Genomic DNA, 16,948 nt, shown 5'->3' with positions numbered 1-16,948 from the left:
CGTAATATTTTATTTTTTATTTTAAACTTATTTTAAACTAAAATTGTGGCTTATTCTCAATAAAAATAGTAAATTACATTATTATGCCTCAAGAAAATAGCCTAAGAATAATTTTTATTTTAAATAAAAAATCAAACACACACACAAGCATACAACCCAGCTTCTACAGAGATATGTGTTCCAATGGAATAGTGGGACCCACATGTCTGAAGATCAAACCGGTCACACTCCCTTCGAGTGGTACCTATCTGACCCACAAGCTATCCTTCCACCCCTTCCCCTCGCAGAGGAGACATCTTCCGTATGTGGTTAAGCCACCTAATTTTAGGGGTAGCTAGAAGAGCTTTTCTCCCTTTGGATGACTAAAAATTAAATGACTACTTAGGACTCATGTTCCCTAAATGTGTTGTCCAGACACTGGACCATCGCCCATCGACCTGGGTCGATGTCTCGCTTTCCAAACTGTGTGTGTTCAGTCACTCAGTCGTCGAATTGGCAAAATGAATTTTATTCTCTTCGGCGACTGGGTTCCCATAAGGCTTGTCCATCCGCCACGTCTGTCGGTACGTGACCTCAATGCTCAGTTTACGCATCCTTCAGAAAGGTGTTTCGGTGCCGCTGGCGCTCAAACTCACTGATTAGTCTGATGTCTAATACTACTTTTAGATACAAATTACTTGACTACACAAGACACTTGAGATAATTTAATATATAACTCACCACAAAAGACACGATTAAAATTAAAGTTCGTCTTCTGTCTCTGAACTACTATTTTCTAGAGAGTCCACACTCTCAGTGTCACTATCTTTCTGCAAATGTATTATTAAATCGTCTACAATTAAGTCTAGAGCTGGTTCCTTTTCCATATATTAACGCTCATAAGAAATAGCATGCTCGCAATATTTTTTGCACTCATCTTGGGAAAATTTGCAGAAAAACTCATCACAATATGTTTCAACATTTTTAAATTTAAAATCTACATTTTTATTTGCCACATATTGTTTTAGAGCAGCCCACACTAACTCAATTGGATTTAAGTCCGGGTGGTAGGGAGGTAGTCTTAAGACAGAGTGACCTGCATTATTCATAATTTGATCTATTTCATAAGTTTTATTTCTGGGTTTGTGAATTTTTATTAGATTATATAATTCTACTTTTATCATTTCGTCTGAAAAAGGAAATGTTCTTTTGTCTTAACCATTCCATCATTTAGTCTTTTCTACACCCCATAGTGGGACATTTTTGCACTTGGATATTGTGGTATGATGCATTGTCTATAATTATTATAGTTCATTTCGCTATGATAATCTTCAGACTTCGTACCAGATTTAAATGTCAAACATGCGTTTTTTATGAACCCCATTTGGCCGCCAGCGTGAACAATAATCAGACTTTGCCTTTTGGACACTGGCTTGTGCAAACCTTCGGTGGTATTGTCTCCCCAGTATCTATCATGGGTATAAGAGGAATGAATATAAGTTTCATCCATGTAAATTATGGGCCGATTTTCTTCCCTATATTGTTTAATATTTCTTTGTATATCGGGTTTTTCCATTAGGATTTTCCTGTTATTCTTCGCTTTCTTCCGTCGAAATCCCATATCTCTCATCACTTTTCTCGAAGTTTCATGCGACCCTGTATAAATATTGTCTTCATTAATTTTTTTTGTAATATGTCGCAATGTAGGAACTCGTTTTTCCGTGACATAATTTATTATGATACGCCGAAGTAAACCTTTGTCAAAATCGCCCAAGTTGGATTTTGGGGCAAATCTCATTCTTTTGTTAAGCGTCGAAAATTATGTAGAAGCACCTTCTTCTATATTTTTCATTTCAAGAGAGATCCGTTTAATAGTGGCTATACTTACTCCCGTTGCTAAGGAAGCACGCTCTTGAACTTTTTTAAAATCTTTAACATGCGGATTTTGCATCGCTTCTCTCTGCATAAAAATAACTACATTTGCTATTACCTCCCTCGTTTGTCCAGACAAGACTTTGCCTTCTAATTTTGAATGAAAATCCATGTTTATAATTTAAAATACTTAACAATAATTATTTAATAAGTCAAATCTATTGTAATACGATATTTCTTCAACACACAGTAACTTTAAACATAAGTAAAATAAAAAAAAACTTTGTCGTAGACTATACAAGTACCTTGCACTTCGAAGGACCAAGAAATAATAAGGACGAATTGTGTTGTGGTCGAATGCGCATCGTGGGTGGAGCCTAATTTCGAATCGGCCAAGTATCACGTTAAATTTGACAAGCAATACCACTCACATTACTTCATCAGTTCCTGGATGAACTTGTTCGACTTTATCCATTGGTTCGACCTTATGCTGGAGATTTTTTTGTAATCGCTCGAAACGCTTGAGACGATTTTCTGATATTTGACTGGCATCTTTGTCTGGCGGCGAAACTAAACTTCTTCCCAGAAGAAGGTGAGCGGGAGTCAAAGCATAAAGGATAAACATAAAGGATGTGAATTAAAAATTGATTCGACCTGTGTAGCAGTTACATACTGCTTTTCCTTCATTGCGCTCATGGCTTGTCATCGTTCAGAGGACGCCACTTGCCACTTGAGATCGTTTTTGGTGTCCAAAATCGAGCGAAAGTTTAGTTGGTCAGATAACTCGAATGAAGAGACACGCAGAAAAGTAGAAAATTATTTTAAGGGACGAGAATCTAGAAAATATGGAGCATAGTAAAAAGTAGTACACATTACCATCAAATTAACATAAGGAACGAATGAAGAAGTACTAAGAGCAATGAACACACGCCCTCATCTGCTCAATACTATCAAAATTAGAAAGACGTCATATCTAGGAAACATAATGCGCCATAGGGAATCTGAGCAGCTCCAGGTAATATTAGAAGGCAAGATTAAAGGTAAAAGGGGCATAGGACGAAAGAAACAATCTTGGCTACGAAACATCAGAGATTGGACCCACACAAAAGGAAATGAATTAATTCATCAAGCCCAGAATAGAGAGAAATTTGCCATATTGATCGCCCACCTCAACAGAGAAGGCACTTAGGAGGAGGAACATAAGGAAATAACGTTGAAAAGTTCCAAACTTTTAGTTTTAGTTTAGTGTGGATATCGGCGAACTGTGAGCGTAACATACGGACTGAACCTCAATATTAAGAAAACTAAATTCATGGTTGTCAGCCGTACAAATTTAGATCCCGGGGCATTAATGGCAGGTAGCGAAGAGATCCAGAGAGTCGACAGATTCACTTACCTCGGAACGACCCTCAACGTACAATGGGACTACGCTCAAGAGATTAGATCCAGAATTGAAGTGGCACGGTCTACATTTATTAAGTTGAGATCCTTGCTGTGCTGCAGTGATCTCAGTTTGGGATCCAAGATGCGGATAGTGAGGTGCTACGTTCTTCCAGTGTTACTATATGGAGTTGAAGCCTGGACACTGACGCAAGCCACTGAAAAACGAATCGAAGCCTTCGAGATGTGGATATACAGAAGGATACTAAAAATATCTTATGTGGACCATCTCACCAACGTTGAGGTCCTACAGCGCATGACAAAAGAAAAAGAAGTGCTTAATTTAATTAAACAACGTAAGCTTGAGTACCTCGGCCACGTGATGCGGAACGAAGAAAAATATCGAATTCTTCAACTTGTTATGCAGGGTAAAGTATTTGGCAGAAGAGGACCGGGACGCCGTCGTATCTCGTTGTTGAAAAATCTCCGACAATGGTTTGGGATGACCTTAGCGGAGCTGTTTCGCAGAGCAGTCAACAAAACCATGATAGCCTTGATGATCGCCAACATCCGGACCGGATAAGGCACTGAAGAAGAAGATCGGCTAATATTGGAGATCAACTAGAGCCCATTGCTAGACCAAAATTTTGTTTATTGAATTCATTATTTAGTTGAAAATATGTATTATCAGTACATAATGTTAATAACTTCATTATAGCTGATATGTTTAGTCTTGTTCTAGTTGCCAATGTATCATCAATCTCTAATTTTTTCTTGACTATATTTAAAGTCTTATCTAATGGTACATTCGAAAATATACTATAAATTAAATTCAATATTTGATTATTTATTTTAAAAATTTAGTGTATTTTTTATAAATGTGTCATTTTAAATGTCAAATGTTTAAGTGTCAAATGGTTGTATAATATTTAATAAAAATTTTGATAATTCATTACAAGCAGAATTCATGGTACTACAAATGGGTCTAAGTGGTGTATTCGTTTTATGAACTTTTGGAACTCCATAAAAATGAGGGGTCTTACTGTAATGAGGTGTAATCAATCTTCTCTTATAACTTGTTAAACAATCTTTAAACTTGAATAAAGTTCTATATATTCTGTTTTTCAAAGGCTTTGTTGGATCCATTGTTAATTTTTTATAAGGTCCGTTTATTATTAGATCTTTAATTTTGTTTTCATATTGAATTTTATCTATTATCACAGTTGCATTCCCCTTGTCTGCTGGTAGGATGATTATGGAGTCATCATTTTTTAAAGTTCTTATAGCCTTTAGTTCCTCTTTGCTTACGTTTTGTTTAATTTTAATAGACTTTTCAAATTTAAGTTTACATAATACTCTGTATTCTTCCGTTTCGTGAGTTGGTAAACATTGAGATATTTTCTCCACTGAGATTATGTCTAATTTTGGAATGGATCGATGAGTAAAAGCAAAGTTTAGACCTTTTAACAGTATTAAGGCGGAGTCCCATGTATCCGATTTCCGATGACATGATGATTCGAAAGTATTCTTATTGGTCAGAATCGAATAAGAATATTTTCGCGCCGAATTTCATCTGAAATTTTTAACTACGCTTCGGACGTCGGATAAACATGAAATTATTTTAACTTTTTCCGATAAAACGGATGTTTTGTAACCTAATTGTATTCAAATAGTGTAACATCTGTACATTCAATTTATTGAAATATAAATTTTAATCGAAGAAGCTATGTTCGTAAAGTCAATAAAACGCTATTATTATATCTTTTAATTCGCAAAAAAAAAAACAAAACGTACAATTCGACAAATAAAATATTGGGTTCGTGAAATATTTAAGCAAAGGAAGTCACAAGGGGCTTTTAATAATCTATTGCAGGAAATGAAGCTAAATGATGTTGATAAATATTGCAATTGCCTTAGAATGCCTAATTGCACATTTCATAAGTTATTAAGTCTAGATAGTCTCTTCTACGTTATTCATAATAAACTAAATAATTGAAACAAGAGAAGGGATTATTTCCAATGCGGAAATAATCCCTTCTGCTGTTTTACCACGCAAAAGTGGTAAAACAGTAATTACCAGCCAAACAACCAAACAATAAACAAAAAATTGACAGTTGACAGTTTATACGGATTTTCGTATTAGACAATCGCAACCATGTGACTAGCTTCCAAATAGCAACTACGAAAACAGACGATTTTCGTATGTCGGATGTCGGAAATTGAATACATGGGACTCCGCCTTTAAACTTTCCGTTGGATTTAAATGTCTATTTGATAGATTGACTGTCGACCTGTCGCTAATATGTCATTATTTCTATTGAGGTTATCCAAAATGTGTATATTGTTTTTCATATACTATATAAAAACTAAAAATAATTTGATCAAAATCAGAATTTGATATCACATTGAAAAGCAAATCTTCAATACTTACAATATCTTGTTCAACAAAAAATAAATTAAATCTATGAAATTGTAACCTTTCGCAGATCATGGACAAACTGGCTTTATGTAGAATGTTTTCCAACCTTCTGCTTGAATATGCTGGACCTAACTTCAAGCCCTTTGGTATTAGGTTATTGCCTCTACATCTTCTATGCTATTAGTGCTGTTTGTTGTCTAGATGTTTTGTAAACGTACATATATGTGTGTATTTATAGCTTTCTGTTATGCTGGTATAGATTTATGTTATTTTATTATAGAATTACTGTGCTTTTTAAAATGTCTGACAACGAATATTTTGCAGCAATTGAAAACTGCGCAAGGAAAAGAAAAGGTTTTGGTCGCATGCAAGATTTAGTGAAAAAATCAAGGTTATGTAGCCATAAGTTAGGAGCAGACTGTAAGTATATAAGACTTGAGTGCTTTAAAAACATAAGTTTAAGTGAAAGACAAGATATTATTTTCTGCTATAAGTTCAATCTGCTCCATCACATGACAAATAATCAAGGTATCTTTGTGGACTGATAGTATGCTGTCCTATCATGCGTCATAGGCCTAAAAAGCCCGAAGCTGAAGCAGATTTTCACACATTTTCATATACTTACGAGGTAGAAGTGAGACATGAGCAGGTAGTGAAAATACCTGTATGTTATAAAGCATTTTTGCCCCTTCACGGCATCACGGCCAAGAGTACAAATTAGTACAAAGAGTACAAAAAGAGAATTTACAAAAGTGCAGGCAAAACAACAGGCGTAATATGGACACGCGAAGAAAGCATTGTTCGAAGCCTAACAAGATTCTAAATGATATTATTGCCTCTGTAATTGATCACATTAAATATTTCAAACTAGAAACTCACACTATGGGTTAGCAAAATCCAAAAAAATAATACTTGCCTTAATAGCTTAATGTAATTAAAATGTTTTCTTTATACAAAATAGCTTAGCCAAACAATCAAGTTTCTCTGTAAAAATGCAGGCAAATATTTAATTCTAATTTTAACTTGTCTTTTGGCTATCCTAGGTGTGACACCTGTAGCACCTGTGTTGAACGTACAGTAAATATTGACGCAATACAAACAAGTTAACCCTACCTGCTACAGCTGATAATCACAATAATCTCGCAAAACTGAACGGTGAACTAAAAACTCTTTTGCAAAAAAAGAATTGCATTTAACCTTTAACTACGGGCTACGATGTACTCAGTACACCAGTCGCACTAAATTGGCCGCTATTTCTGATAAGCACTGGTTGCGCACGTGTCCCTCTACCTAACCTATCTCTGATGTGTCAGCTATAAACCTCAACAGTTGTAAAATTGATTGCTGCAGAGATAGACTGACGGTTGGAAAAATTCAGGAGAAGTTTACCAGTGGTGTATGTAGTACACCAAGCACCTAGTTATGTAAGTAAATTTTTTGAGATTTATATTACGTTTATCTACTAAAAAATAGCATTATTAATGTATAGCGACTTATATGTAACAAAAGCTAGACATTTTGCAACGTTTTGAATAAAAGAATTTGTAATTTGTTATTAAAATTTTAATAAAACTTTCATTTTATTATAATAAAACTAGTTTTATGATAATACATTTGATCAAATATTTTATTTTAGCATTTTCTCATAACTTAATATACCGTTATCTATTTGGATATTTGTGAGTACCTATTATTGGACTATTTAACGACCTTCTAGTTGTTTTTGTGGTCTTGTTTTTTCATGTTCTTTCTTCCATAGCAATACGGCCATGTCTCTTTGAAATATTAATTAGAAATAAATAATAAAAATTACAAACGTTGCCTCTATATATTTCTCGTAAGTTTATAAATCGAGAGGTACTACAAAATATTTACTTTGCAGGGATCGTGTACCAGTAAGAAATCCCCAAAAACTCTCAGAAGATGAACTTAGAGCTATGGCTCAAGCTATATTTGAGGAAGAATCTGATGAAGATGTTGGTGGAGACCCAGATACTTCAGACGACGAGCTAATAGAAAAAACGGAGCACGACACTGAATCAGAAGTTGATCTGAATGACGAAAATCAATATACGATTGACTCGGACACAAACAGTAACATTGAAAACAGTTCAGATCTTGATGAAGACAATGATTATTTTATAGCAAAAGACAGAAAAACTAAATTTTATAAGAAATCTCTTCTTAGCAAATTTACTAAAACTCCTTCAAAAAATATTGTCAAGATATTTCCTGGGCCAACAGTTTGTGCGAGAGATGTTACTACGGAACTAAGTGCTTTTGAAAAACTCTTTACAAATGAAATCATAGAAAATATAGTTGAATGTACAAATTTGCAGATTGCAAAAATGCGATTAAATTATGAACGGCCAAGACGGGCTAAAGATACGACTAAACAGGAAATCATGGCATTATTGCCATGATTTGCTGTTGCCATATGGAGGAAGAAAACGAAAGTGAATAGCACACATATTCTCAAATATGTTCATTTGTGAATGATTATTTACTCCTAGTTTTTAGATTTATATACTAGTTTTATAATATTTTTAATGTTAAGCTAATATACAAGAATCTCAAGAAGGTTATTTTTAGAGAAAAAGAAGTGGTTGAGTTTTTGTTCTTATATTTGTTGCTAATCTTTATATTTTCGTTATGTATTATTTTTTATGTTAAGACATTCTCTTAAATATATGCCTACATTTATTATATACAATATATGTCCTAAAAATACCTAGTTGTGGCTTTTATTTGCGTTTTTAGTCGGTGGTGTACAGAATACACCGCGCACGTAGTTATGACTAATGGAGGGGCGCCCGTAGTTAAAGGTTAAGGAAAGCTGCTTCTTTTTAAAAAATTAAGAAAAGGGCTAGATTTAAAGCACAAAAAGACAAAACAAAATAAGCGATTGCAATGGATTTCCAAAAGAATCTGCCTGTCCCAAACATTAGTACTAACGATGTTTATTATCGTAGGCAATTATCATTTTACATGTTCAACACACATAAACTTTTAGACTCAGAATCTTTTTTTTATACCTATGCAGAAATCTGTGGCAAGAAAGGAGGAAATGAGGTTTGTTCCTTACTCTGGGATTTTATTTTTAATCACCTTCACTTGCAAGTACAAGATGTAAAGCTTTCCTGCGATTTCTGCGCAGGTCAGAACAAAAATTACGCCGTTTTCATATGCTTCATTACATTATACACTATACTAGGAGACTTGAGAAAATAACAATGTTTTTTTAATCACAGGCCACTCGTACCTCGAGTGTGACAGGAACATATGCTTAATTAATCAAAAATCTGTGGTTGAAACTCCTTCCGAGTGGAACGAAATTATTGAAAACTCCAGTTTCAAACCAACACCATTTAGAGTTGTTTCTTGCGGGAACCAAGAAATATTTAAGTTATGGACTTAAAGTTTCTTTTTCATTTGTATGCAAAAAGTTGTCCTTTCAAAACACGACCTTTACGGCAACTAAGCATCGTTTCTCATCACCCTCGAATGATTTACATCGTCAGACTGTTCATGGTCTAAATGGAAAAAGTATTGTCACTAAGCCTAAGAGGAAACAAATTGAACTACCAGAAGGCTGTTTTGACCTGCCAGAGCTAGCATATTATGGACGTTTACCTTGAAATAAAGCAAAATACGACGATAGTCTTATAGTATATTACTATATACTAGTAGTATATCGTATAGTATGTAGTATAGTATAGTAGTAAAGTCTCAAATATATTTTGACGTACTACCACATGCTTAAAGCTTTTCATTGTACCAATTACTAACAATCTTTTACTGTATTTGTAGCTTTTATGTAATCAACAGGAGCAGATCTGTATGATATTACTTTGAAAATATAGACAATATATAAAATATAGTCTTAAGTATAATTATATATATACATATATATATATATATACATATATATATATATATATATACATATATATATATATATATATATATATATATATATATATATATATATATATATATATATATATATATATAATTATATATATATATATATATATATATTTATATATATATATTTATATATTTAGTTTCATTTTAAGACACGTTAGTGGACCCTCATCCATTTAGCCTGAGATTTCATGACCTCACTAGATAAATAAATTTATATTTATAGTAATTTGTAAATTGATAACTCAAAAACATAACCTATACGTTCCCTGTAAGTTACTGCAGGAATTAGTAACCGTTTTTTGGACCCTCATCCTTTTAGCCCTGAGCTCTTTAAATGGATTCAGTTTGCCTATAGATTCATCAATATTTCTGAGTTACTGTTTAGTTAATTGTGGCCTTCATAATATTAGAAATATTTATGAATATTATACTGAAATATAACTAGATTTATTTGCAGCTGACAATAAACAGATTATACGGTGCGTTTATCAGAACCGGACTGCATTATTATTTTATAGCAAATATAAACTACCTTCTATTATAATCATTTATATTATTATGATGAAATGTTCAACACTCAAATATTTAACATTAATATTCAAATAGATATAAAAGTAAAAATACATTATAAATCTAAATCAGTCTGTATTCAATGTTAAACAAACTCCTTGTAGAACCCAGTGGCTAATATGGTCAGTAGTTCTTAAATCAGCTTCGAAAACTAATCCTACACCCATAGCGTTTCTTCGTTGGGAAGTCGTATAGACAGGTGTTCTAAAAGTATTCTGCAACTTAAGTCTGTAGGTTTCGATGGGGACTACAGCCAAAACTGGCAGCTTCTCGATCAATACCTTGGGTGCTGATTGTTTGAGGCAATTGTTTTCGACATCCCAGGAAGCTCCTTCCAGGTAAAGTCCGTGGACAAGGCAATTTCCCTAAAAAAGTACAACTATTAGTAATCCATGTTTGACGCTATGACCTTGTAGAGATTTTCTAACGGCTGTTGATCTGATAGTCGAGGCGTTCCGTAAATATTGTTTTATTTTATTTTTTTTATATTTGTATATACTAGTATGTTCAGAAATTTTCATCTATTTATTTATTATACCTGTAGAAAGTTTACAACGGTCTTTATATGTGAGTGAAACATGGACATGGACAAAGCAAGAAACAAACATAACAGCTACGGAAATGAAATATTTTGGAAGGATTTCTGGAAAGACCAAAATGAATAAATCCAGAAATGAATAAAGTAGAAAAGAACTAAATCAAGAACCTTTACTGGAAAAAATAAATAATAAAAAGATAATAGAAGCAAAGAGAACAAAAACAAAAGAAAAAAGGCAAACCAAAGAAAAATGGATATATAGAATAAACGAAATTTGACAGAAAAGAGAAAAGTCGATTGAAGACATGAGAGTAATATGTGCAGGAACACTGGGAGAACTATATAAGTAACAAACATTTAAATAATCCGATGCTGCAAGATATAAGGATTCGCGCGAAGAATTTGTCGTGTTTAAACTTCTATTGAACCCTTTAATGTAGTAAGTGCTAGTGAGGAAAGCGGACTAACGCTTAATGCTAATAAAACAAAATTTATGACAATTTCCAAAACACAACAACAAGACATTTTAAACATAAGAGGGGTTCCAATAGAAAAAGTAAAAAAATACAGATATTTTGGTACAATTATTAATGTAAATAACGAGTATACAGAAGAAATAAAAATGAGAATTGGACAAGCTAGAGCAACATTTATTAAGATGAGAAAAGTATTATGCAGTAGAGACCTTAGTTTGCAACTCAAAATAAGTATATTACGTTCATATGTGTTTTCGGTGCTGCTGTATGGGATGGAGGCCTGGACCTTAAAGAAAGAGGTGAGCGAGCGACTTGAAACACTCGAGATGTGGACTTACCGAAGAATATTAAAAATAAGTTGGGTAGACCGAATAATAAATGTTGAGGTCCTCAGAAAGATGAAAAAGGATATGGAAATCATGATTACGATTAAGATAAGAAAGTTACAGTATCTCGGCCACGTTATGAGAGGGGATAAATATGTGGTGCTACAAACCATAATGCAGGGAAAAATACAGGGAAAACGAAGTATTGGAAGAAGACGCATCTCCTGGCTCAACAATCTGAGAAAGTGGTATAATTGCAGTTCCGTCGACTTGTTCAGAGCTGCAATCTCAAAAGTGAAAATGGCTGTGATGATTACCAACCTCCTTAGAGGAGACAGTACGTACCTAAAGAAGAAGAAACCCTTTAATAAACCAACAGTCAAAGAATAATCAAACAAATTAAAAAAAATTGACTTACCTGTTGGGGTCGAAGAACAACATCAGCTGGATCTACGTGTTCGGTTACAGAAGTATACAAGGTAGATCTATCCAATGGCCAGTTATGTAATCGACAAGATATTTGCACTAAAGCAGCTAAATAAGTTTCAGGAATGTGTAAACCAGATATCCAAAGTACTGTAGGTTCACCTGTTGTAGACTGAAATAAAATTATTTCCATTTTTAGATGGACCTTTCAACTTCTACAACTTCTACTGTCAGCAATTGACTTATTGTGGTGTAGGACCCACATTTAATTTTGGCCTGTTTTGGAAGCATTTGATATTTAAAATATATTAAAAGCCTTTAACATTTGTATACATTTTCTGAAAATATTAATAAACTTTTACTATATTCATTATATTTACTATATTCTTACAATCCTCCGAGGCTAGAACTTCGCACAAGTTATGCATTGCATGAATTATTATTATTATTTTTATTTAAAGGCTTACGAACGGCGTGTACTTTATCATATGCTCATGTCGCCCATGGCAGAATTATACAACAATAATAATTATAGACTGATAGTTACCCAATTAAAATACTGTTGTTGTCTTAGTTCAAAGTGTTCAAGCCACCCTGGAAGATTCTTGCAAGTTGCCGGCGCTAATTTTCTCCATGATGTAGGTAGTTGCCCGTTGAATAAAGAATAAGCCACATTGTCTAATACACTATCCATACCTATTTCACCACACAGGGCTTTATGTAGTTGAACTAATGTTTTTAGCATTGTAGCTATAAGCTTATTAAATCTAAAAAAAATATATTAAATGAAAATATAAAATTGTTGAAGCACAAAAAAGTATATATATATATATATATATATATATATATATATATATATATATATATATATATATATATATATATATATATATATATATATATATATATATATATGAGATATACGTACTTGAGTTTTTGTAGTTTTTTATTTTGATACTGATTTTCCCATTTTTTTACTGGCATTGTACTCAAATGCGATAAAAAAAACAAACAACTCTTCTGGGCTGGACCCCACACATTCTAAATCTTCGATCATTTTCAGGAAGTGTCACGGTGACAATATTCATTCTCCCACAAGGAAGGATGAAAAAATTCTTAAGTGGAAGTTTATTTATTTTATGCGTAAATAGTCCATGTGATAACTTAGCATTTTATTTCAAACCCTCTATACGCGAACCAGAGATAAAAAGAGTTCCAAGTGAAAAAATTAATATTTCTTCTCGAAAGAGCAGCTGCTAATTATAAACATACTTTAAAGTTGTTTAGATTGATAATCTTAAAAATACAAAAAGGTTATGAACTATTTTCAGTTCTTATTATTTACAGGGTGAGTTAAAAATGCTACAATATAATGTCCGGTTTTTAGCGTCCTGTGCCTTTCGGTTCTAATTCTTCATTTATGTCTATCCACCCAGTCTGCTGGTCGTAGATCTTTCTTAGACATTGCCTTTTAAATTTCATTAAGCCATGTTGTTTTCGCTTTTCTTCATTTTTTTTTTTTTCGCTCAGGTGGCTTTCAATCCAATATTATCTTGGGTAGGCAATGGTCTATCATTCTCTGTACATGTCCGTACGAAATAAGCTAATTTTAATGTATTTCTTCTATGATGGTGACTGCTCTCTAGATAAACAATTCACAAGGTGAATCCTTGAATGTTTCTGGACTGAATATAGAAAATATTTGTTTCTCTCATGGTCAATTTTACCTAATATGTTGATATGTAGGCAAATTATTCACTTTGTTTATTCTCGCGTCTGGCAACAAATCGAAAAATATAGTATATTACAAGATACTTTAATAAAAATAATTGAAAAAAGACCAATCCAATTAGCAAATGATTACTTTGTTGCTACGCTAATAATTGAACAAAAAATTTATTAATTTTAATATATATTGGAATATATGAAGTTGGCCGGATCAGCTAGTATCATAGAAAACATACCGATTAAATTATAAAAATTGTACCTTTCTAGCTCCTGAAGAAGCACTACTACTGTTGGCGACATCATTCTTTGAAAATATCGTCGTACTTTCCATATTTCGTATTCTTCAGGTATTTTTTTAATGATATCTTGGGCAACGTTATCTATAAATTCTTCCCTGCTAATACCAACGCCAGTTGTTGCTAAAAAATTATCCAATATTGATGTATATATATATATATATATATATATATATATATATATATATATATATATATATATATATACAGTAATGAGTGTCTTACCACCCGGCTTTTTAACGTAAGAGATAGAAAACACAATTACCTTGTAAAATAAAAAGAGATGAAACTCGTAGAGGTGAGAAATAATCGATAGAAACCTATAGTTTACATTACATTACATTACCACTATCGATAGTCTCACACCTTTAGACGTTAGCTTCGAGCTAAATCACCTCGGTCATAATTATTATGTCTAACGTCATATGTGTGACGTATTTCCATTTTTTAATTTCACATAAAGTAAAAACTGATTGACCACAATAAAGCAAAAATGTGAATAAAATAATTTAATTAATAGTGATTATTTAATCTAAAGTTTTAAATTATTAACCAAGAATAATTTCTACTATGATTTGAACAGCAGCACAACAATAACCCAAACTGTCACTAAATAATTATAAAAGTCTGATGGATCAGAGTTCAAGGCACGATGTTCTCATCCAGGCGCTCAGGGTTCGAATCCAACATGGAGGTTTTACTTTTTTAAAAATTAAAATTTGAAATTATGCAGATATTATATCGTTTTGCTTTAAATCACTAAACATTTATTTCAGTCTTTATTAGAAGTGTTTATAGTAAAACATGAGAATCTTATTGAAAAAAACAATGTCGTACTTTCGAAAATAAAGTAAAAATTCTTCAAACATAAAAGAACGTTCTAAATAAATGTACTTACAAAAAATGTTTAAATAGGTAGAAATTCTATAAAAATATTCTAAATAAACGTATTTTATTCTAATGAAATGTATTTACAAAAAATGTTCGAATAAGCCTCCATTAGCAGCAGAACAATAACCCAATCTATTATAAATTATAAAAGTTTCGTCTAACATTAGTTAATGTTTCTGGACTAATACCTCTTATTGAATCAAAGATCTTTTCTCTTAATTCTTGGAGAGAATTAGGCCTATCGTCTTTAATTCCATATAGTTTGGACTTGATATATCCCCACATAAAAAAATCACAAGGTGCAAGATCAGGTGATCTTGCAGGTCAAAAAATATCTCAGTGACCACTAAACAATCGATTAGGAAAAGTCGCACTGAGATATTCACTGACGATGCAAGAATTATGTGCAGGACAACCATCGTGTTGAAACCATATGGAATCGAAAGGTATTGGTAAATTACGAAGGGCTGGGACAATTTGATTTTGCAGAAGTTCCAAGTATTTCCGCCCAGTCAACATACCGTCTATAAAAAATGGACCAATGACATCATTCCCTATTATGCCTCCCCAAACATTTACTTTTCGAGGACGCTGGTTTTCCTCGAGACCAATACAGAGCATTCATTGAATTGTGACGGCCATGCAATGAAAACGTACATTCATCGGTGAACAAAACGTTCTCTAAAAAATGTTCATCTTGATGTGACATTTCCATTGCAGTTTGACAAAATTGTAAACGTCTATATTAATCCCCAGGGAATTGTTCGTTGGATTTATGAAGTTTATAGGGACGGTATCCATGTCTTTTCAAAATTTTACCTACTTTAAATCTTGAAATTCCATATTGTTCTCCGAGACGAGATGTTGATTGGGTAGGATTTTGCTCAATACTTGCACAAATCAAAGTGTTCCTTAGTTCCAAATCTGGATTTACCTCCTTTCGTCTACGAACTCCTCTTGGAGCGAACACTGATCCATAAGTAAAAAAAATTACGTATACTAGACTGAATTGTTGATCGTGCTGGAGCCGGCCTATTTGGAAACATATTTACAAATTGTTGTCTAATCATGTTGTCTGATAATCCATTCACATCCTCGACCATCCTCGACCGTTAAAACCATTTTTACGAATTGTTTTTTCAATAAAAAGTTTCTGTTTACCGTGCAAAACACTTCTCGATATGTTATTATTTGATGGCTGAAGGCTTGATGATTTGGTTAGCTGTAAAGCAGGCAGCTGTTCGCGCGTATCCATTCCAATGTTGTCAATTGTTTTGAAAATCATTACCTGTACAGAGAAATTGATATTAACACTGAGAATTTAGTGATGGATTTGACATTAAACAGTCTTCACCGGATTATTTTGCATTCACAACTGAAGACTGTAAAACTGGAATTGAATTTGAATTATTTTGTATTTCTATTTTATAACATTGGAATAAGAATAAATTATTGTAAATAATGAGTTTTTCGAAAACCTGTTACCTAATATATATCATATTTTTTATTATTTTTTGATTGAATAAAACAAAAATTTTATCCTTGGTGTTAATTGAACCCCAACCTTCTTGTCAATAGACCACGTCTCTAACTACTACACCAATTCCACATACAATAATTGTTTTCGGACAGAACATACATACCTTTAGTTTAGTCAAATATTTCAGCTGAGTTATTTTTATTATTAACTAACTTAAAGATTTATAATTTAAAATCGCTACTAATTAATGTTTTTTACTATAATATATATGATTTTATTCAATCATTTATTCTAACATCAGAAATTATTAAAATAAAATATTTTCGAGGTCATCCGTATAATTATGACTGAAGTCAAATAGCCAAGTCTAAGAACTAGTTTATCTCGTACTATCTCACAACTTAATTTATCTTCTATATTTTCCGCTATTTGCCGGGTGGTAAGACACTCATCACTGTATATATATATATATATATATATATATATATATATATATATGTATATATATATATGTATATATATATATATATATATATATATATATATATATATATATATATATAACTGAAGGAAAATATAATCCAACTTAGCCAAAACATATCGGCAGATGAACTCAACGCCATGGGAAATGCGTTGT

General features: G+C 32.5%; 1 protein-coding gene across 1 annotated transcript in view; it reads right to left on the bottom strand.

Moving 5' to 3' along the window:
• Nucleotides 1-10,139: 10,139 nt before the first annotated feature.
• The window catches only part of LOC140442220 (dynein axonemal heavy chain 10-like), a 657,946-nt gene continuing 651,137 nt past the window's right edge, over nucleotides 10,140-16,948 (bottom strand). The window contains 4 exon segments of the mRNA XM_072533298.1: nucleotides 10,140-10,515; nucleotides 11,909-12,088; nucleotides 12,464-12,683; nucleotides 13,904-14,063. Coding sequence (XP_072389399.1) covers nucleotides 10,219-10,515; nucleotides 11,909-12,088; nucleotides 12,464-12,683; nucleotides 13,904-14,063 — 857 coding nt within the window. The 3' untranslated portion in view covers nucleotides 10,140-10,218.

This window comes from Diabrotica undecimpunctata, chromosome 5 (assembly GCF_040954645.1).
Source record: "Diabrotica undecimpunctata isolate CICGRU chromosome 5, icDiaUnde3, whole genome shotgun sequence".
Classification (NCBI taxonomy): domain Eukaryota; kingdom Metazoa; phylum Arthropoda; class Insecta; order Coleoptera; family Chrysomelidae; genus Diabrotica; species Diabrotica undecimpunctata.
The sequence above is the reverse complement of the archived record's forward strand: the minus strand, read 5'-3'. Positions and strand labels throughout refer to the sequence as shown.